This window comes from Clarias gariepinus, chromosome 17, assembly GCF_024256425.1.
Source record: "Clarias gariepinus isolate MV-2021 ecotype Netherlands chromosome 17, CGAR_prim_01v2, whole genome shotgun sequence".
NCBI classification, from domain to species: domain Eukaryota; kingdom Metazoa; phylum Chordata; class Actinopteri; order Siluriformes; family Clariidae; genus Clarias; species Clarias gariepinus.
In genome coordinates, this window is record NC_071116.1 from 18,256,713 (window position 1) to 18,279,785 (window position 23,073).

Below are 23,073 nucleotides of genomic sequence, written 5' to 3' on the forward strand. Positions count from 1 at the left end.
TGTATCAAGTGTGAAGAGAATGGAGGAAAGGTTACTGTGTAAGATGAGAAGGGGGAGAGGGGAGGGGCTCCTTACTTTAGCTGCACACACACACACACACACACATACATAGCGCCTGCACGCAAAAACAGAAACAATTATCTGTCGGCATTTATTTAAACTTTTTTTTTAAGGTAAAGTGCTGGTTAATTTGTTTTTTTTTACTTTATATTTTGTGTTTTTGGGCTGTGGAACGTTCCACTGTATGTTTATTCTTCCTGCTGGAGATTTAAACCAGTTTGTCTCATATGTTCTGAAATTGTGGCAATAATAAAATCCACATTAAAGCACTGCTATCACGTAAAACACGTGTAGTTGAGCAAACATATCCACAGCAGTTTGAGTTGAAGACATGTAAAATAACTGAACTGAGAGCCCAGTATGACAGAGTCCAGAGTCTGCGTGCAAATGAAGATTCACTAAAGATTGAACAAAAATTGTTGTTTGTATTCCATACAAATACAGGGAAAAATACAAAGCCATCAAAGTTCAAATTGTCCACAAGTTTTAAAACAGTTAAACTAAAGATAAAAATTATTAAAATGCCATGGAAATTTTAAATTGTTTATTTTTTATAGACTCGTGACGACTTCATATATGGAGATCTAAATTCCAAAACAAACATAAAATTCGGACCTCAGCCTTTAAGCCTCAAGCCTCTACTACCGTTGGTATATACTCTAACTTTTTGTCTATGATAAACTGAATAAGGTATTGTTCATAGTATACAATTAAACCTCCAACATTTAATATTAACAGGCCCACTCACTGTATTAATTTAGCAGTGGACAACCTAATCCAATTTTCTCTAACTTAAACCTCAGATCACTTGCAATCATGTACAGGTCACTGATCAACATTCATACAAATGATACATGCATTATGTTGCATGCATTTATTTTTTTATTTCCAGAGAACACACCCTATAAGAAGATCACACTGATCGGTTTGTCTATCTCATTAAGCAAACATGAGCATTTATGGAGATCTACTTCTTCCTTTGTGTTGCTTGATTATTCTTTGGCCTAGTTGTGATGTGTGGTGTGAATTATTGACCTGGGAGTGTCAAAGGCACCTTAGTCTCCATTGGCATCAGGTATCTGAGACTAAATGAGCCAGATCGATTTGTGACTTTAAATTGATAGCGGTAGACTGATTCGTAATTGGATGAATGAGTTTGAATTGGTGAGTGTGGAATTTTATTGCAGAGGAAGGCAGATTGATTAAGCTGTCATTACAGCCAGTCCTGCTTGAGCCTTAGCTCAGAATTGATCTCTTACTTCCCTCCTACTGCTGATCCAGTCCTTTAGCCTTTCTGCATCTGCATGTTATTTGATCCATGTTGACTGTGATCCTTGTGGACTTCGGTTTTAGGAAGAATTAAGGAGATGGGTGCCAGTGAGACGTTATAAAGGAATGACAAAGGTGGAATCTTGTTATATAATTGTTTTGTTATATAGCTAGTTCCTAACAAAATCATTCCTTAGGAGTGTTATAAACAAAAATATTAATTATGTCAGCAAGAATAAAAAGCAATTCAGCCCACAGCTCTAGACAATTTGAACTGTTAGTTATTTGTTGATGTAAAATGTGCATTTAGTTTAAAGCATTACCTTTTTGTGTTAAAAAAAATTATATAACTATATATATAGGCTTCCTGCAACCCTGTAAAAGATAATCAGTAAAAAAAATAAAAACAAGGACCTGATACAATGTTAGGTCTAATTTTCCACTGATCATTGAGCTGTGCTGCTTGATGCTGAATGGCATGTATCTGATGCCTTTGCTCTGTGCTATCTGCCCTTTGTAGTCACATAGTACAGAATTTCTCCTCACCCTGTCGCATGATTCAGCCCTAGGACGCCTTTGTGGTGTGTATCTAAATGCTTACGGTGTATTGTGAGCCAAGAACTTGCTCACAAGTTCATTTAGGCTGCACTGTTCTCTCTTCGCTGCCAATCTTGGAGTGGCATGTAGGATCTCGTAATTCTCACAGGGTGGCTGCCTGCAAAGTTTGCTCACCTCTTTTTTAAATTTTAAGGGAATCTGCTATGCCAAAGTGTTGTTCCCAGAGCATAAATAACACTACTAATTCTGACACAACTGAAAATACCTGTAAGACAGAATACAATAGACATTAAAACAACCCATCAAAATAAAAGTCCCAACAAGACAACAAAGTTTAAATCCAAAGTCTACAGCCGCATGGCGCTAGGAGATAGTCCTGACAAGTCTCCATGATAACATAGTTGAAAGCTTTGTTAGCTACTATTAAATGTCTCTACTGTAGATTCCGTTTGAAGCTGGGCTCTTGCTGTGAGATATTGAAAGACTCCAGCATCGTTTGACCTTAACACATCCTCTGAGCACAGAGCCCTTTATGCAATCATGGAGGACACACCCCTACTGTTTGTTTGTCTGTGTGTACAAGATTGACTGAAGAAGGGAAGGAAGGAAAAATTATGCACTGTTACCTAATCCTTCAAACTTTAGAGGATGCTGTTAACACCTTCTATTATTTATGCATTACATAAAATATTCTTTCTTTAATTTTACTTTCTCGGTCAGGATGTATCTACACTGTATTTTCTTTATCTTGACTAGATCTCCCAGTAAATGTGCAGGACTGTGCGTAGCCAAGCCAGTTTACTCTTTCTGGCACTACAAACACGTTCTTGTACATCTTACACACATTTACATTTAGACATTTGGCAGACGCTCTTATCCAGAGCAACTTACAAAAAGTGCTTTAAAGGTTATAGTAACCAAGTTAATAACTAAGTGCCATTAGTCAAACTCAACTGGGAAGAGGGTTTTTTTTGGGGGGATGCAGGTTTGGGTTAGTCCAAGTACTGGAGAAACAGATAAGTCGTTGTTTAAAGATCGTCAAAGTCCCTTCTGTACGGACATCTAGAGGAAGTTCGTTCCACCACCTAGGTGCCAGAACAGAAAGTCAGAGTCTGGATGAATGCCGCCCTGAAAGATGGTGGGATAAGGCGAGCTGGAGGATCGGAGGGACCGTGGTGCAGTGCGTGGTGTGATAAGAGCAGAGAGGTAAGTGGGTGCTGGGCCATTTTTAGCTTTGTAGGCAAGCTTCAGCGTTTTGAATTTGATGCGGGCAGCTACAGGAAGCCAGTGCAGGGAGCGGAGGAGTGGGGTGGTGTGGGGGAACTTAGGAAGGTTAAAAATGAGACGTTCTGCTTCATTCTGGATCAGTTGCAGAGGACGAATCATGGACAAAGGCAGGCCTGCCAGTCTTGAAATAACAAGGGACTGAACAAGTACCTGGGTAGCCTGTGAGGAAAGAAATGGGTGGATTCTTCTGATATTGTAAAGAAGAAATTTACAAGAGCGAGTAGGGTTAACAATGTGTGGGGAAAATGACAGATGATTGTCCACGGTTACCCCAAGATCGCGGGCGGTGGTTTAAGGAGTGATTTGGTTGTTGTCCAGGGATATCACAAGGTCTTGATATGGGGATGAGTCACAAGGGATAAACAACAGTTCGGTTTTACTGAGATTGAGCTTCAGCTGATGAGCAGCCATCCAGAATGAGATGTCCGCGAGACATGCTGAGATCCGGGTGGAAACCTGAGTGTCAGAGGGAGGAAAGGAGAGAGTAAGCTGGGTGTCATCTGCATAACAATGGTATAAAAATCCATGCAATGATATGACCTTACCAAGATACCAGGTATAGAGGATGAACAGAGGAGGACCAAGTACTGAGCCCTGCGGGACACCAGTAGAGAGTCTACGTGGGGCAGATGTAGATCCCCTCCATGTTATCTCATATGACCTATCTTCTAGGTAAGAAGCAAACCATTGCCATGCTGTTCCACAAATTCCAAGGCTTGTAAGAATAGATAATAGAATCTTGTGGTTCACTGTGTCAAATGCAGCTGACAGGTCCAGGAGGATGAGGACAGATGACAATTTAGCAGATCTAGCAGCATGGAGCTTCTCAGTGACTGACAGAAGCGCAGTCACTGTGGAATGTCCCACTTTGAATCCAGATTGTTTGGGATCATTAGGGTTGTTCTGTAAGAGGTAAAGAGACATTTGGTTATAAACAGTCCTTTCAAGAACTTTGGAAATAAAAGAGAGAAGTGATACCGGGCTATATGTGTTAACTTCTGATGGGTCTAGGCAGGGTTTCTTGAGGATGGGAATAACCCTTGCCTTCTTAAAAGCAGCAGGAACATGACCAGATGATATGGAATGGTTGATGATGGTTGTGGTGAAGGGAAGGAGGTCTCGTGAGATGGCCTGGAGCATTGTGAAGGGATTGGGTCTAATGAACAGGTGATGGGGTTAGATGAGGAGGAAAGGGAAGGTCCTGATGTTCTGCTGTAGGAGTTTGGTTGGGAGCGAAGGACTGGCGGATTGCTGCAATTTTCACATCGTAGAATGTGTCAAAATCGTCAGCAGTCAGAGAGGAAGGGGCAGGAATAGTCAGTGGGGTGAGTAGTGAGAAGAAGATGTTGTGGAGTTTGCCAGGATCATGTGCAAGGCCTTTTTCCAGCTTTTCTCTGTAGAAGGTAGTCAGAGTGAAGGTTTCTGCTGGTAAAAGTGAAATTTTGGTGGTTAGGTTTACATAGAATAGGAAGTGTTATGGTGAAGGATACCAGGTAATGATGAGATTTATGAAGAGAAATAGTAGTGATATCTGTGACTGGGAAAGGGTGGCAAAAAACAGGGTCTAAAGAATTCCCTGCCTTGTGTGTGGGAGGGCAGCTGTTTAGAGTTTAAAAAAAAAAGGAGTTAAGGAGAGGGAGAAGGAAAGAGAATTGGAGTTTGTTAGATGGAAATCTCCTAGAACAGTAAGAGGAGTGTTAGCAGAAGTAAAAAGACTAAGAAGCATGTCCATTTCATCCAGAATGTGTTACACACATTCTTATATCCTTTTCCTTAATATCAGGGGAGTAAACAAATGGCTGGCAGATATTTTATTCCGTTGTTCTTTGCTACAGAATAACTCCAGAACACCTCTGGGGATGTGCTTTGGTGCCTGGCACCAGGATCTTGGCAGAAGGTCTTTTGGATGCTGTGGGTTTCGGGGTGGTTCCTCAGTGGATTGGACTTCTTTATCCGGTGTATATCATGGGTGCTCTATGAGACAGGGATCTGGGGAGTTTTAAGACCAGTGGTGTACTGGGGGTTCTGGTGCCTTTCTATTATGGCCATTTTGTATTGCATTAGGTTTTCTGTATGATCAGACCAGACAGACTGAGGCTTGTTCCCCACAAAAAACCCTGCAGTTTTCTAGTACTAAAGGTTCCTGTACTTTGTTTAGTAGGAAAACAGAGCTGTGATTACCAAGCAGATTGTTACTGAGCACATTTACAAAAAATATTTGCTGTCCTAGATCTTCAGCACAGCATTAGTATTGATGGCAAGGCTTTGTTTTACATACAACCACAAGGGTACACAGGAAAGCCTGGCCTTGAGTCAAGTTAATCCAATTATGATTGATTTTCAGGGAAGTGTGTGTTTCACAGGTAAAACAGTGTACCGATTGTACACATACTGTACAGTATGCTCACACACTTTTAGGTCTGATAGTATTATAAATATATTGAATTTCTGTTAACAAAAATGGCCATAAATGAAGGCCCTTGTGGCAGGAAGCGATGATGATGGATATCGTTATTTGTAAGAAAGTCTGATAAAATAAGACCCAGCTTTAGATCCAGCTTTAGAACTAGAATACAGTCCTTCTAAGTCTCACCAACATTATTGGATATTAGTTTCATTTAAATTGCTTCCTAATAACTCAATTATTGGTTTTGGTTTTAATCAATATAGGATCAAAGTTTTCATTCCACAATATCACGTCTAGTGTGAATTAGTAATTATGATGTCAAAGCCCTATCTTTTTACGTCCTGAGGCTTTTACAAACCCATGCTTGAACAAACACAGTGAAATTTAGCCCTGCCTGTTCATATCACTTCTTACCCACTGTATAAAAGAGAACCAGAAGGCTAAACTGTAAAGGTAGAGAGAGGAAGTGAAATAAGCTAGATATGGTGTTTCAAGAGATAAAAGGTGAGCAAAATGTTTGTAATGATTGTCTGTGTTAACATGTAATGAGAGTAGAAAGGGTGTCACAAACTTGTTATGAAAGTCATCGTGAGTGGCGAGCACAGATGGTTCTTCAAGGGCAGCAACACACACAAGTCAGCCCAACCAACTGCTTATTGTAGTGTCATGTCAGATACAGTATGTGCCCCTGTTAAATCTAAGAAATGAATTTTTTTTATTTTATCACTGTAGTGAGCTTGATGTGATCATAATATATTATTGAAGTGGTTAAAGGACTATTATATTTATATTGGAAATGCTGTTCTACCACAGCTTGTGTGATGCGGTTTCCTTTGCACGAATCATACATTTAGTTAGAGCCTTTGATCTTTTTCTGTTTCTGTAGTTAGTATTTATGGAGTCAGATAAGTGATGCATATCTGATGTGATGCATATACCTGATGCTTGGTACATTACTTTGCTAATTTCTGTTTTTGTTTATATATGCGCTGTGCTCTGCCCACCCTGGCTTACTCATCTATAATTTGAGAGGTAGAACAAAAGAATTAGCATGAGATCAAAATGTTTTTTTTAGAAACTGCTTAGAAATACCAACCTTTCAATGTGAGAGGTGTCTTTATGGTATCTTCATGTCCAAATTGTCATACATTTTCCCTGTTATGTTTCAAAATATGGCAAGTACTGATCTACAGTTTTAATATTAGTTCAACATGTAGCTGTTTTTTATTGCCAAGTGCCAATCCACTACCATGTTGTCATTCTTACATACTGTAATGCTTGTACCTGTTTGGAGTTCATCCCTTGTTCCATGTACCTCCTTATGAAGTGTGTCTATTGCATAAAAACATATAGTTGTATCAAAATCTTGTTCATATACTGTATAAAGATACACTATGACAGTTTTACTATGAAAAATATGAATCCATGTGACCATAAGAAAAAACATAATAGAAGAAAAAACAAGATGGAGTAAATACTTTTATTAACAGGCTGCGTTGCTCTTCTTGCTCTTATTGGCAGATTAGACTCATCTAAACCAAGACTCTGATTTCTCAGATTTCCCTTATTTCCTATCCTGATCTTTTTTTAATTTTAACAGCCTTTCAAGCTTATATGAACAATTTGACAGCAACATTAGGTAACACCATTTGTGCAGTTTTGACAAAAATACAAACAGATAGAGAATAGTTTTTCACGTTTTGTTTGAATCACAATGGTGTTAAAAAGCAAAAATGCCTAAATATAATGTCAAAATTGTTTTCTTTATCTGAGTGAGTTTTGTGTAATTTTGCAACTCTATAACTCCCACAGTTTTGTCACAATGGATTAATCAGCCTGCAGTTGTATTTATGTGCAGTTTAGTATAATTAAAAAAAAAATTTTAAACAGCAAACTCATGCTTTGATTTTTTTTTTTTTTACTTCAGTGTATAATGCATAGTTAACCTCCCTCTCTATGAGTTTCACTTTGGTAGTTAACGATAGTGCCTTATAGAGGAAAGCACCAACTAAGGTTCATTCGTCCAACTGCGTAAATGTTTGTGGTTCCATAAGGTTATAGTATAAGGTTCAGAAATCTCAAAAGAGAACAGGATGGAGCAAATGCAAACACTTGTCTCCTCTAAATTTCATGTATTTTTACACATGGTTTGCACATTTCTTTAATGTTTTAATGTTATTCCTGTTTCATGGTTCCTTCCCTCCCCCCACCTTTTTTTAATATTACTGTTATTTGCATTATGGCTACAAAGGGGGCCAATGCTAGTGATAGAAAAGCATCGATTTAATAATGATGGTTTAGCTTCAGTATTCCACAAAGCTTTTTTTATGTACAGTATATTATATGGTGTTTGCACAGCATCCGAACTGCCTAATTCCTGTTTTCCAGAATGTATCAAGGATATTTAGCAATGCGTACCTGTACTTAATTGCAGAGATAACTGCAACAGAAAGGAAAAATGTAAACATCCTTTTTCTTTGTTTCAACATTCTCAAAAAATCCAGTTGAAACATTTAATTAACTCATAGCAGCTACTGTTTTTATAACAATTCATAATTAGCTAAATCATAATTAGAATTCATTACTTATAAAGCTCGGGTGCCAAAATTATCAGCTCATGCTACTCCAGTTTACATTAACTAAACTGGTTACCAGTTTGATTCCAATTGTTTAAGTAAAGTCTGCCATATAATGCTTAAAGTCTTACATGACGTCCCATCCTCCTTCTCTACACTTTTTTGTTTTAGTAAAAGTTTTGTTTAATATTGCAGTTTGGCTGGCGGCATGTTTTGCAAAATCACATTAGGCTCAATAAATGCATGTAGTATAAATGTATTGTATTATTATAGAATAATTCACTGCTAGAGCTTTACAGGCTCTTTAAGTTTTCCTGTACTACTATAGCCCTATTTTTTAGGATGAAAGTGTAGTTTTTATGAGAATGTATATTAACTACACAATCTATAATCAGCAGTGTATGACTAAATGTATAGGAATGGTACTATTAAGGATAATATAATAAAATATGATTAATTCTCTTTACTGTATTTATAATACTGATCCCCTCAGATAAGAGACATGCTCGGTATGGAATATGCTCCACCAATAGATCAGCAAGATGTGCTAGAGCGAAATCTTTTAGAGCTTTTAACATAATAAGCAGCATGTTTTTGTCAGTACCTTATAAAAGTAGTGAATGCTCCTATGACCTTATTTTTTGTTTGGCATTAGTCTAGAATTAAGTAATTGTTTTCGCTAATAGGTTAAGTGTTGTGTGTCTAATGGCTCCTAATGTACCGGCTGTTACAGTGGGTGACTTTTAATTGGAAGTAAAAAGTAAAGAACAAAGTGAATCTTCTCCTGAGCATTTATGAGGTTTTTCAATGGCATTTTGTATGCTCGTCTACTTTTTGGATAAATATGGGTTGCTATACAGTACATGCTAGAGTGTCGTGTAACTATTTTGAGAGTGTGATGTTCTCCTACAACGATTTTTCATAACAGTTGGAGATTTTGTACCATTCAAGGATTCACAGTCTTTATGTTTAAGTCCTTTCTTGTCACCTGTTTTCATGTCATTCAGACACAAAACATATGCAACATTGTACAGTTGCGAAACCTCTGATGATCCCCCGCTCTGTGGCTTCTATAGTGTTTGTTCCAATAAGACTTTCGTTCCCTGTCAGTCTGTCAAGGCTAAAACTGTGCTACACTCTTTGGTGGATCTACATTCTTTGTCTCTGGGGATATGTTAAATTGACATAAATTGTTTCTACTGCCATCTTTTTATTTTATTTGGGAAATAACCCGACTCTCTGATACCTCTGGTACCCAAGTACTGGGGGACTGGTTTACTTATGTTTATTTAACAAAGTAAAACAAGAAAACCAATTTAAAGAAAGTGCAAATTAAAATTATTTAAGTTTCAAGTCTACACTTCAAGAGCTAAATGCTTAATCAACAGCAGCAGTGTTTGAGGCAATGGACATAACTGAGCATCCATGTCCAAAGTTCAGGTTAAAATGTTTCAAAGGTAGCAGTAATAATGGTCTGCATTTTACACAGCCAAAAAACCCATGACTGCCGAAACTAGCATGCTACTGGAACCCCAATAGCATTTGACCAAGTTAGTTAGCCAGATAATTTTAGTTTCCTTATTTAATGTTGATAATCAAGGTCAGTTATTATAGCTTATTTTGTAAAATAATTTACGAGGCGGTATCAAAAAGTAGACTAGTTTTGTAGCATGCCAATGGATGGCAGCACAAGGTTGCACGCACAGTCACAGGGAGCACCAACCATCATAAGTCAGTGTGCCAAAAGACATCATTCTATGTACAATTGGTGCTCTTTTGACCACGTGCCTTTCCAAGTCTTCTATTTCATCATGGACAGCAAGTTAGAACAAAAAGCAAACTTGAAATTCTGTGGAAAACGGGGATGCTGCAATAAGTCCTTCAAGGTGTTTTGAGTGGCACACGGGCTTTAAGAGCAGAAGAACATCACTTAAGGAGAACAAGAGATCAGGAAGACCTTCAACAAGTTCAACCCCCTAAAATGTCTACACCATTCGGCAACTTGAGCATGATAATTATTGGAGAACAATCCACAACGTTGCTGCTATTGTCCGTGTGTCATATGAAAGAGTCCAGGCAATCCTCACACGTGATTCGAACATCCGCTTTGTTGCTGCTCAGTTCACCGGCTACTGACCCAGGAGCAGAAGCAGCATTGTGTCAAAGTCTGTCAAGAACTCCGTCAGCATGCTGTCAATGACCCGTCCTTTATGTCAAGGATTATTACACCAGATTAAGCAATTAAAAAAAAAAATATAGAAATTTAAAAATTTTAAATCCTATTTTCAACACTATAAAATTTTAATTTGGTCACCTGTCGGTTTGCCATTAGCTGGACTGAAGAATGTAATTGGTGTGGAAGGAGCTTGATGCTTTCATTTCCACTCTGGTGACCCCGTGCTGACATGTGGCAGCAGAGAGCTTGCTTTGCATAATTTTTACCGTCATACATCTCACTGTCATTTCAAGGTGGGTGTTGGCTTAATGATTAATGGTTAATAATGCATGTCAGTTTGTTTCTTACGGTAGCACGTCTGTAGTGTGTTTACCAGAATGGAATACCTCCTGTGGTGCAAAAGCATTACTGATGTTTCCATTTCTCTGTCTAAAAGTCAAAAATCACCTTTTGTAATTTGGTCTGTTTGTCTTAATTGAGTTAATTGTCTTTTGAATTCTTAAATCGTGTTTCACTTCTTATATCTGCTCGTTCCTCTGTTTTTCTAATGACATATGGTTCTATCCCTTTCCCTTGTTTCCCTTGTCTAATCTTTCATTCTCTATATCCTTCTCATGGACTATGGATAATCTTTAGTCTTGCTTGTCTCTGTTTAATCTCCTCACACATTTTCTGCTCTAAATGTTTGCATTTACCACTCAATAATGATCAGCATGGCTCTACTCCTCCTCACCCCACCAGCAATACCTCATTTCTAATCTCTCTCTCCCCCTCCCCCTCTTTCCGTCTCCTGAGGTTCAGTGTCCTATTGTCTTGCCACTCCATGTTCTCTAAATGCTTCTACCTGAGACAAAAAAAAAACATGCTGATGGCTCAGTTTTCCTTTTCTATACAGCTGTCACTGAATCCAATTATGTTTATCATTTATTTAAGAATTTTGTGACCGTTAAGTTATGAAGCATGCATTTACAGTACAAGTCAGAAACAAAACCGTATGTGTTTATTTAATTGTGCATTTGTCCTCATTATGAGGAAACTGTCAATGTTGCTTTGCATTCATTATAAGTAGAGTCATGTCTGTGGTTGAATCTCTTTAGAACTCATATGCTCTGTGTGTATAAGTGTGAATGTGTGGGTTAGTTTAACATTTCCCTCTGGGGGGATGAAAATGGGCTCTTTGTGATACTTATTTTTTATGTGTGCCGATATTTTTGAAGTCAATGGCCAGTTTACAGCTCTGGATTTATTTAGGATTGTTATGCTGGAGTTTCAATTCTCGTCTTCTAATCACAGAGCTCATACGTATGCGGTCCACCGGGATTTAGGCTGATTTTGTGGTATTCGGTCTAACTTTGAATTCTTATTCCTTCTGTAGCGTTACAGATAGATGTGCAGAGAGTGTTGTCTACAGTATAGTGTTCAGTAAATGTCACTACCATTTAGATAATTACATACTGTAGAAGTAAAGCAGTGAGACAATCTACTGTATAATGCTATGACTCTTGAGAAGCTGCTCACCTACAGTAGTTCCACATGGTGCTCACTCCAGGAGGTGGCACATGCTGGTGTGGTTAAACTGACAAATCCCACTGGAGAGTAGGATGTACAGGGTTTGTCTGCTTTTTTTTTTCTTTTAAAATTTTAAGTGACTAGCAGGTCAAGGTGATCCACTCTTTTTCTTTTATCCATTTTTGAAGCATGCTACCATGGTGATGTCTAGTAAATACAGAAACACATGCAATGTATTACAGTAGTAAAGGTGAGATTTGTTACTGACAGTGTGTATGGCTTTAGCAAATGGCTAAAGAAGCATTAGGGGAAAATATGTTTTATGAGAGTCATATGAAAGCAGGGTTAAGGATGAGGTTGATTTCAGTGCTTTATCTTGTTTGTGCTGGTAAATGATGTACTAGAGGATGTGCTTTATTTGTTTGTGTGCTTACAGGTCCTGCCGGTGTGAGCGATGACCCCCCTTTCCACAGGGTGATTACAGCTTCATGCAGTGAGGGGCAGAAAGCACCATCCCGCGGCAGCCTACAACCCCCCAGCACTCCTGTACCAACCCGCCGCCCACTGCTGCCTCCTCCACCAGGTTCCCCAGTTGGTAAGAACATGAAAAAGAGCCTGAGCACTTTTATTTTCCATGATAAAAAGTTGCTAAATCCACACAACCAGACAAACTGCTATTTACACCATGAACAAACGTCCCCTCCAGCCAGGCAACTGCTTACATCTATACTAAATCAATAGTGCTTATCATTATTTCAGAATAGAATCTTAAATGCTGTGTTTATAAATCGAGTTTAAAGTAGAACTTTTGATGTTCGCCTGGCAGATGGGAGATGTGCAAACCTATGGGAGCCTCTTTTACTGAGGCAGCTTATTCTAACTTAAGCATCAAGCTGGAGTGAAGAAAGGTTGTCAAGCTTGAACAATGACTTAAGTGACCATGGCAACCATGATGCCATTAATCACATAGGGATTACAGTGGTATAAGCCTATACCTGCTAGATTTATTACCCCAATATTGCTGAGATGATCAAATCTGGGGCAACACCTTACGTGATTTATAAACCATCTACAGACTGTCATGAACCAGCCTATCAGCTTATCCTTATTAACAATTTTTTGTCATTTAATTCAATTTCATTCGTTTAAAGATTTCAACAATACACCATGTCACCAAGCAACCTTTTAGACAAATGGTTGTATGGACGATTTATATTTAGATCCCTAATGACCAAGTCAGAGGTGGAAATGACAAGGGAAAAAAACTGTAAGAGGAACCAAATGCAAAACTGAACCTGTTCTCTTCCAATGACACCATGTAATGGGATTGTAAATCATTAGAGTCTGTAGTAGAAGAGTAAAGGCAAACAGATCTACAGTAGGTGTGTTGATGTTTGGAATGAGTAGTTTTTATGTTTACACCAGTTTCTACATCTTTATTCTTCAGATAAGGTTATCCACTAAAGAAAATGTGGTTTTCAGGCATTGGAAGTGCAAAACTTAGGGTATCCATGCAGGACCATCCACTGCAGTGGAAAATGAGTAAAAAGTGCAGAAACCCCCAGAGATTCGGAAGTAGAGCATCAAGATGAATCGGGCAGGTCCTCAGGGTAAAAGGAGTAGTGGAAGTGTGTCAGGATCAGGCATCAGCATCACAACAGACAGCAGAAGTATGTGCATAGCATGTCAAAAATGTATCAGCCTTTCAATATGTCATAATATGTGTAAGTAGAATAGACATGAACTGATTTTGAGTTTAACAAGGCCAGAGATCAGCTGATACTACGGTTTATAGAATAAATTACCAGTGTGTATAAGGTTTATTTAACGCTCAGAAAAAAAGAAAAGAAAAGATTCTGGCTTTATGTCGCCAATACATTATAATATTATGTCTATTGCGCCAAAAATGCTGTTTGTAATGTTCTTAGTTATATTTATTTAGATATTAGCCTAAGCATAAAATTTTTTATTGTTATTTACAATTATTTATTTTTGTTTAACTTACATACTTTACTTGAGTAGAAATTCTGCCCTTCATTTAAACATGTTGATATATGAATATAAAGTAAGAATACAAAGTAAGAATACTTTTATTTTGATAAATAACCACAAACCTGATAGAGGCTGCAGTTCATGAAAAAATAATGCAAGTGAACACAGCCTCTAAAAACCTATTTGCCTTCCATGAATTGCATATAACAAATTTATACACCACATGAAATGGACAGACAGAGAGCAATTCTGCTCTTTATTTAAACATGTTGATATATGAATATTTGATTTTAGCGCATAAACTGTTTAAAAATTTTTAGAATTTATTTGCTATTTGCTGTTTTTTGACTATTTTTAGAGTGTCTAAAGTAAATTACTCAAACATTGTAATAGAAAAAAATGTTAAAATTGTCATATATATGACAATTATAACATTATAATTATAATATATATGACAATTTAGTCAAAAGTTTACGGCCATCTGACCTTCACACTTCAATGTATTTTGAATATCTAGTCCCTCTTAAATGTTATAATAACCTCCACTCGTAAGGCAAGACCTTGCACTAGATATTGAATCTGCCTAGTGCAATTTCTCTTTTCAACCACTAATGCATTAGTAAGGTCAGGAATGTACAGTACGGCACTCTACATAACACTTGAGCTCCTTCTTAACAACCTTGGCACACCATGTTGTCTTATACCTCATGGGGCCTTATCATGTAAGAACATGTATGAGCCACAAGTTCCAATAAAGGGAAACTGTATTGCTACAGCATCCAAAGACATTATCGACAATTATTTATTAAATCATTTAATTTTTAATAACTTATGTGGAAAAGGTTTGGGGATGGTCCACAAGTGTATGCAGAACATAGTGCAAATACAGTACAATACATACTGTACAGTGCTGTAAAAAAAAAAGGTATTGCCCCTCCCCCCCTGACATTTTTCACACTTAAATGAATCAGATTTTAAGCAAAGTTTAATATTACACAAAGATAACCTGAGAAAATACAAAATGCAGTTTTTAAATGATGATTTCATTTATTAAGTGAAAAAAGAAGTCCAAACCTACCTGGTCCTATCTGAGTGCAGAATTTATGGTTCCATCAATTATGGCAAGTCGTCCGGGCCTGAAGGTACAGAGCAGTCCCAGACTATTACACTACCTACCACCCCCATGTTTGCCATGTTTGACTGTTTGTAATGAAATGCACACCTTCCAAAAAGTTCAACTTTTGTTTTATATTTGACCAAAAATCTTGTAAGACGAGCTTTTGTATTTTTTTCGGTCATCAGTGGCTTTCACCTTGGAACTCTGCCATGGATGCCATTATTGCACTATTACTTAAAACTTAAATTGAGGCAAGTGAGGCCTGCAGTTTCTTAGATGTTGTTCTGGGTTCTTTTATGAGCTTCTGTGAACTGTGGAGTAATTTTGGAAGCCCGGCCACTCCTGGGAAAGTTCACCACTATTCCTAGTTTTCTCCATTGATAATAATATATAATGTTTCTCACTATGGTTCATTGGAGTCCCAAAGCATTAGAAGACCCTTTCCAGTCTGATAAATGTCAATTACTTGGATTTCTTTAAATCGTGTTGCATTTGTTTAGATCTTTTAACATGCTTGACTTTGTCAGACAGGTTCTATTTAAAAGATTTATTGTTTCAACAGGTCTGACAATACTCAGGTCTAGGTGTGGCAAGTGAATTTTAACTCAGCTTTGCAAAAATTAGAGTTTTGATTTTGAGGAGCCAGGTGGGTTTTTTCCTTAATAAATAAAATCCTCACTTAAAAACTGCATTTTGTATTTACTTGGGTTCTCCTTATGTACTGGAGCATTAAAATTTGTTTAATGATCTCAACCATTTAAGTCTGACAAACATGAAAAAAAAATAGCTAATATTTTTTTCTTGGCACTGTATCAATTCTGATAGTGTGTAACTTTTTGTAAAATGAACATGCAAAAGCCCATCTGGGTGAGTTTAGTTTTATCGGTTGGTCTGGCCTTCTGTTTAATTCTTAGTCTCGCCTTACAAGTTAAACATTTATTCTAAGCACAGGTTGACCCAAGTCATAGTGTCTCTTACATTTATTATTCATAAAATGATGTAGAATAATGTACTGTACTGGTTTAAGCCATGTACATACAAAACATTAGTTAAGGCTAAATTAAGTCCTTAAGCCAACTAAACTCAGTGCATTGTTGTTTGTATTTGCCATTGTCATTTGCCTTTCAACACAGTGTGTTTCTTTTTAATTCTGTGTTTTTTTCTATACTTTTCTACTTTATTTATTTATAAAGTGCCTTAGGGACTTTCTGCTCATCTTCTTAACATTAGCGTTCCACATTATGCATAATGACGGACAAAAGGCGTGGGCAGCAGGAACATAACCTGGATCCTATATTTTTATCAGGCCTGTGCCACTCTCACTCTTCAGTCCATTAATCTTTAAACACAGCTTTGCTGTTCCTGCAGTGTGTGTAACCACACTCTGGAGCTCCAGAGTCAAGGCGAGGGAGGGCCGCCAGAGCTGCAAACCCAGCAGGGACTGTTGAAATGGGTTTGAATCTTAGCAGGAGCTGTTCATCGTGGCCGTTGGCACTGATCACTACAGATCATTTTATAGTCTCTAATATGTTCTGAGAAAGGATGCGAAGTATGAAATTCTCTGTTATTTAAACTGTTTTTAAATTTGCTCCAGCTTTTTAGTTCCATGGTTGGGAAAGTGGATACATGAGAAATTTAGGGTTTTAGGAGAATCGTGATTTCATGCTAGCATGCCTGACGGCCTAGTCATGTGGTTTTTGGGGTTTTGGTACCCAAAATGTCTAGAATTTAATGTTTTATATTTGCTTGTCGTGTCCCAAAATGAGGTAATAATATTTGATTAATTTGATGTTCGTGACTAAATTATGGTGTGCACTTGCCATGCCTGAGTCACACAATGCATGTGATACAATTTCATATGAGAGCTAGGGTTGAATAAAAAAATATATATATATATTGCTGTTAGAGCGCCGCATTAGAGTGCAGTAGTGTGTATCAGGGTCACAGCATGACATTCCAGCTAGACTAAGGTATTAAAGGAGCACAAGACTGCCTCATTTATTGCCTGACTACACCTTATTGAAATTTATCTTTCTCTCTGGCGCCAAAGCTAAGAAGTAATACTAGTTTTGGATAATAAGAGAAAGAAGAATAGAGAAACTAGTCTCGTAGAACTTTACAGTATGTCTCTGACACGTCTATACCTGCTAAAATGCAAGTACCCTCTTCAATAACTCGTTATGCTAACTGTTTGTTTACTGTTGAATTTTTATGCATTTAAGGCTCCCGGAAAGACTTTCAGAAGTCTTCTGAAGGCTCTCATTCGGCACTCTCATCTCCAAAGCGTCTGGCTGTTGTTTCACCCAAACCCCAGTCCCCAGGTGAGATAAAGATTTGTCCTTCATCGGCAATCTCATTATTAACCTTTAAAGCTCTTTTTTTTTTCTTTCATTAAACTTAATGCCAGGGTGAGCCTCTAAGTGGCGTGGTGATAAAGTGCTCGCCATATCATCCGGAGATCACAAGTTCGATCTCCGGGTGATGCTGTAACCTCTCGCAGCTGGAGGTCTAGAGAGAGCTGATTGGCCGAGCTCTCTCAGAGGGGAGGGATGAGAGGTACTTGGTGCTCCCACATTAATCACGGCTCTACAGCCAATCAGGGGCGTCTGTGAGCTCGCGCAAGCAGAAGCAGCTGATAGCGCTGTCCTCCGAGTTTGTTACGCCGCCACCAGATAGAGGCTGCAATTTCTGCAGCTTATTAAAAAAAACATGCAAGTAAACACAGCCTTTAAAAACTATATGCTTTCCATGAATTGTATATGACAAAGTTATATATTTCATGAAATGCACAGACAGAGAGCATATATAAATCTTTTGGAAAGGACATGGTTATTTATTTCACACAGTTTTAAATCCCAAAACTCACAAACTGCCAAGTCTGAAATACTCACTACTTACCAACCATACTTCAATCCTCATTTTCTCTTTATGAGATTTTTATAGGCACTACAAACTGTGCTATATAGTTAATACATTATGCTGCATTGTATAACATAACAATACTTTAACGTTCGTTTGCATAATATTGCATTACAATTTTAAAACATTCTAGGGAATGACAGGAAAATATAATGAGTTCTCCTGGCATTTTTTTTCTCCTCTTTATTGCCATTTATTATAAAGATGTCTTTCTTGTAGTTAATATAAGAAGCAAATGTATTTTCATTTCACTCTAGTAAGGTTGCAAATGTGCCTGTGGTACAAAAAAAAAACTGTAGGCATTTTGATGAACCAACTATAAGATAACTGGCTTAAAGTGTTTCTTTCTACATACAGTACTCTGTAGAACCCCAGAAAGACCAAACTACTGTTGCAACAAAATGATGAAAACTAAGTGCCCTAAGTCCTCTAGGATAGGCTTTAGACTCACTCACTATAGATGATGAGCGAAATATATACCATACTATATATTTGAAAATATACAAATAATTCTTTATAATAAATAATCTACATTGGAGCTTTTAAATTGAGCAGCAGTTCCGACCTAGCTTGCTTACCAGAATGATGTTAGACTAGTATTGCATTATTTTATGTCTTAGAACATATTCATCATTCTTAATTATTTTTAGACTATCTCCACCACCTGCAATAGTCTTGCCTCTTTTTCACTTTTTCTTTTCGCTGTCTTTCTGTGAGCATTCAAAATGAATTTGCACAAGTGCCATAGTTTAGTAAGATGAGACCACCATTTAGGAAAGATTCCTGATATAATATCGAACTTGACCCATCTGAAATTTTAGAGACCTTCTATACTTTCTATTTTACATAGACTGTGTGTCAGCATTCTGGTCAGCTGCTGAAAATTCACAGTCTGCCCTACAGCTATGACTCTGATTACACTGACATACATTTATATTTTACATACCATGAGTGTTACTTGATATATACAGTAAAATAAATAGTGTATAAATCTGTGAGGAGACATGCATACAGTTAGCCGACCTCTAGATGCACCTACAGTTGATCTTTCCATCTCTCTGGAAATGGTTTGATCTCTCTCTCTCTCTCTCTCTCTCTCTCTCTCTCTCAGTCTCTCTCCCACACACACATGAGTGGCATCTTTCTAAATAAAAGCATCTGTCACATTATCACCCCTGAGTAATGAGAAACACTTTCTACCCTTCTATTAGCCCTGCTTTATTATCAAGACTCCTATACTTTTCTCTTGTTGTCATAGAGATGACTCCATGACTATAAGCTGAACCATTCTGGTGGCATATATTATATATACAGTATGTGGTTACATGCATTTGTGTGTGAACACTCTGATGGATGTGTGTGTGTGTGCATTAGAGATTAAATACATGAGCCGTCTTGCAGCACTTTATGTCATTCTGACATATGCTTCTGTAATCGGTGCATTGAAGTTAATGTAAAAGCATGTTTATGAGTTAGTATGACAGTAATGGATTTATAGATATTGTTTAAAGCTGTTAAGATGAGTTTCTTGCTGCCTACTGTCAAATAATTTAAAGGATGGAAATCACAAGTTTGGATGTCATACTATAGGGATGTGTATTTTTTCTGCTAAGAAGGAACTTTTTCTCTGGCATGCAAAAGGGAAAAAGTGTCCACTTGCGGGGTGCATAGACCCTTTTTACCCCCCCCCAAACAGCATAATTTACTCATATTTAACCAACAAAAAAAGAGAGGTGTCTTAATCTGAACAGATCCCCAGTAAACTGAACAGTTTATGTTTTGTGACACCGACTTAAACTTCTACATGCAACTGGTTTCCTCTCTCCAGTCCTGCAGAGACAGAGGGCAGCAGCAGTGCGAGTCCCCGGAGTTCCTGGGGGCCCGGGTGTGCAGATCATAGGAACCAGTGGTTCCCCAGGCTCAGAAAAGAAAAAAGAAGATGTACAAAGGAAGGAGAAAGATCGAAAAGAGCAGGAGAAGCAAGAGGAGGAGATCCTCCGGCTGCAGGCTCAATGCAAGGAGCAGAATGGACAGCTGCTGACTCTCCGGGCTGAGCTGAAGAGGACAGTGCTCCGTCTGGATGTGCTAGCCGTCTGCACCCAGCACTTCTGTCTGAAGGTATTGAGGGAAGAATTCAGCCTGTAAAGATACTCAGTAAACTCACACAGGATCTCTTAAGAAAGTTGCATGGCAAACAGATGATCCTTACCTTGAAGGTTACATGTTATTGGAACTTATTGATCAGATAATGATGAAAGACAAAAAAAATTAATATATAATAATTACAAGTATTATTTGTAACGGTTGGTCATTTTGTCTGCCTTGTATACAGCTATGTACAGTATTCTTGTACAGCTTGTGTTCCTTTACAGACATTTACTGTCCAGAAAGACTTTAGGTATATATTAATATCACAAAGAATACTTATACCTGTTATGTTGTTATTTAGTTTTCCTTATTCTTCCAGACCTAAAAAAAACAAACTCTTCAGACTACCTTTAAATTTGACGCAGATATTTTTTTCTTAAAATAACTCCACTAAATAATATAAATATTGTTTTATTGTGAATTTAAAAAAATGTCTTCCGCTAGCTAATGTTATATTCAAAATAACAAAATATATTTAATTGCACTGTGTACATTAGACTGGCTTTTTCACAGTGCCCTCTGGTGTTCATGAAAGGCAGGGCAGTTTAAATTATTTAGTTTTTTCCCAACCTCTTTGTGTTGTTTACATTGAAGGTGTCAGACACTCCTGAAAAGCTACAACATACCAGATTTTACTAGTCAGATAATTATTAAGGCCATTTATGGACTCAGTGTGGTTTGTTGGATATAGAATAAAAAATATGTGAATTTCCAGGATCCTTATAATAAAATTGTTAATTTTATGCTTGTCAGGTTGTGTATGGATCAAAATGGCATGCATGTCCACGCACGCACACACACACACACACACACAACAGTATATTTATGCCGACACTCCTACACAACAAATTATGCTATCAGTCACAAGTTTCATATATTATAGAGAAAATATAAACAGCTAGAAACAAAATGAACTGAAAATTTAAACCCACAACCAAAGCTTTGAGTGTCAGCTGAGTATTCCAGCCTGTAGGCGTGCTACAGCAGTAGGATGAAATGTACTATACTTCATGTCACATATGCAACATCTAATGAAATATACTTAAAATATGGGTCAGAACCATGTTCTCATAGTGCAGGTCATGACACTGCAACACTCAGCTGGTAATTAGGTCTACTACTCAGGATGAACTAATGGGCCATTGTGTTTTTTTGTGTGTGTGTTTCAGAGTGAAAATGCTGAGCAGAAAGAGAAGGAGTTGTCTCTGGAGCTCAGCCATATTCAAGAGGAAGTGGGTAAGTTATGTGGGTTTTTTTCAGTGTACAAGAATAAACCATACTCACATCTGTATAGTTCCTAATTTGTAACCATGAGTTAAAAAACCTCAAGATTGTCTCACTTCATGGGCATCTCAGCGCATGTCATTGCCTATACCATGTATTCAGGGTTGTGTGTGTGTGAGGGGGGGGGTTAGATCCTGGATGGAGTGCCAATCCATTGCAGAGCACACACACACATACACATACTCACGCACTCATTAACATATTAAGGGCAAGTTTAAATGCCTCTTAGCCTATTCTGCATGTTTATGGACTTGAGTACCCAGCGAAAACCCACCGAGCACAGTCACAACATGCACACTCCATGCACAAACCCAAGGCAAGAATCATCATAAATGCTGGTACATTTCTGCCCCTGATTCTGGACTCTAGTATTTGTCTGTGAAGTGTTTCAAATAATATGAAAAGATACATAGGTCATGAGTAAGAGTCCTATTTTATTTGTAAAAATAATAATAATAATAATAATAATAATAATAATAAAAAAGAATAAAGGATGTAATATAATATGACATCCTTACTTGTTTTATTGTTTAAAGGTAAAGATGGTTTAAAGTAAATGCTGAGTTTGCCTTCTTCCTCCCTCATTGTCAGTCTGCACCTCTGCTCGATGGAGGCTGCTGCAACAGGAAAAGGTTGCACTAGAGCAAAGTTTTGCACTGCAGCTGAAGGAGCTCCAGGAGCAGCAGGAGGCTGAACTTGCCACTCTGGAGGAAGAGCTCAGAGCACGGCACGCCTCTGACACAGACCACCTGAGGGCTGAGTACCAGTCACATGTGGAGGAACTACGAACCCAGCAACAGGAGCAGGTGTTTGTGTGTGTGTGTTAGAGTGCTAGAGTGCTACACACTGCTTGGCAATGACGGTCTCATCTTGTATTAAGTTTATACTAACAATGGCACAACTATACACTCACTGGCCACTTGGGCCCGCTTTTGTCTTTTGGACTTTTTATTTTTAATTCTTTATGGCATAGATCAAAAAAAGTGCTGGAAACACTCTTTAGAGATTTTGGTCCATATTGACATGATATCATCACCCATGATCCATAAATCCCCTATTCCACCACATCCCAAAGCTGTTCTATTGGCTTTAATTCTATAAACAACATGTTTTTTTTTATTTGTTGTAGTCATAATTAGAACCATTTCATTTCTAAATGAAAGAAATTGAAATAAATATTTTATTGTGACAGGCTGATACAATTTCAGCAGCAGCAACCTCATTTCCCCTCTCGTCTCTTACAAACAATCAGCATTCAGCATCACCAGTATACTAATCACCAGATTAAGATTTGGTGATGGCGGAGGCCATTTGAGTAATTTTATAATTTGGTGATTGTTGAGATGCTCTTTAGCATACCTCATTTGTATAGAGATGTTATTAGAGTCGCTGTTGCCTTTCTATCAGCTCGAATGAGTCGGCCATTCTCCTCTGACCTCTGGCATCACCAAGGCATTGTTGGCCAAAGGACTTCCTCTCACTGGAGGTTTTCTGTTTTTCAGACCATTCTCTAAACCCTAGAGATGGCTCAAATCAATTTGCTTTCTTATGCTGATGCTTGGTGTGAACTAATGCCTAACGCCTAAATGCATTGAGCAGTTAAATATTGTGTACCTAACGAAGTGACCAGTGAGTGTATATTATCACAGTATATTTTCTCCATCTTTTATTAGCTTTATAATCAAATTATTCTTTTTATCAGCATATATTTAAAGTACTGCATATAAAAACTGAAAATAACATACATTAAAGACGACTAATCATTTTTTAA

The 23,073-nt window shown here is 37.7% G+C and overlaps 1 protein-coding gene across 1 annotated transcript in view; it reads left to right on the top strand.

The window, feature by feature from the left end:
* Positions 1–23,073, top strand: part of mtus2a (microtubule associated tumor suppressor candidate 2a) — a 37,537-nt gene that overhangs the window by 9,491 nt on the left and 4,973 nt on the right. The window contains exons 4-8 of the mRNA XM_053475969.1: positions 12,279–12,437; positions 17,174–17,272; positions 19,699–19,988; positions 21,188–21,254; positions 21,894–22,108. Of these exons, the coding sequence (XP_053331944.1) occupies positions 12,279–12,437; positions 17,174–17,272; positions 19,699–19,988; positions 21,188–21,254; positions 21,894–22,108 (830 nt within the window). The remainder of the gene's footprint in view (positions 1–12,278; positions 12,438–17,173; positions 17,273–19,698; positions 19,989–21,187; positions 21,255–21,893; positions 22,109–23,073) is intronic.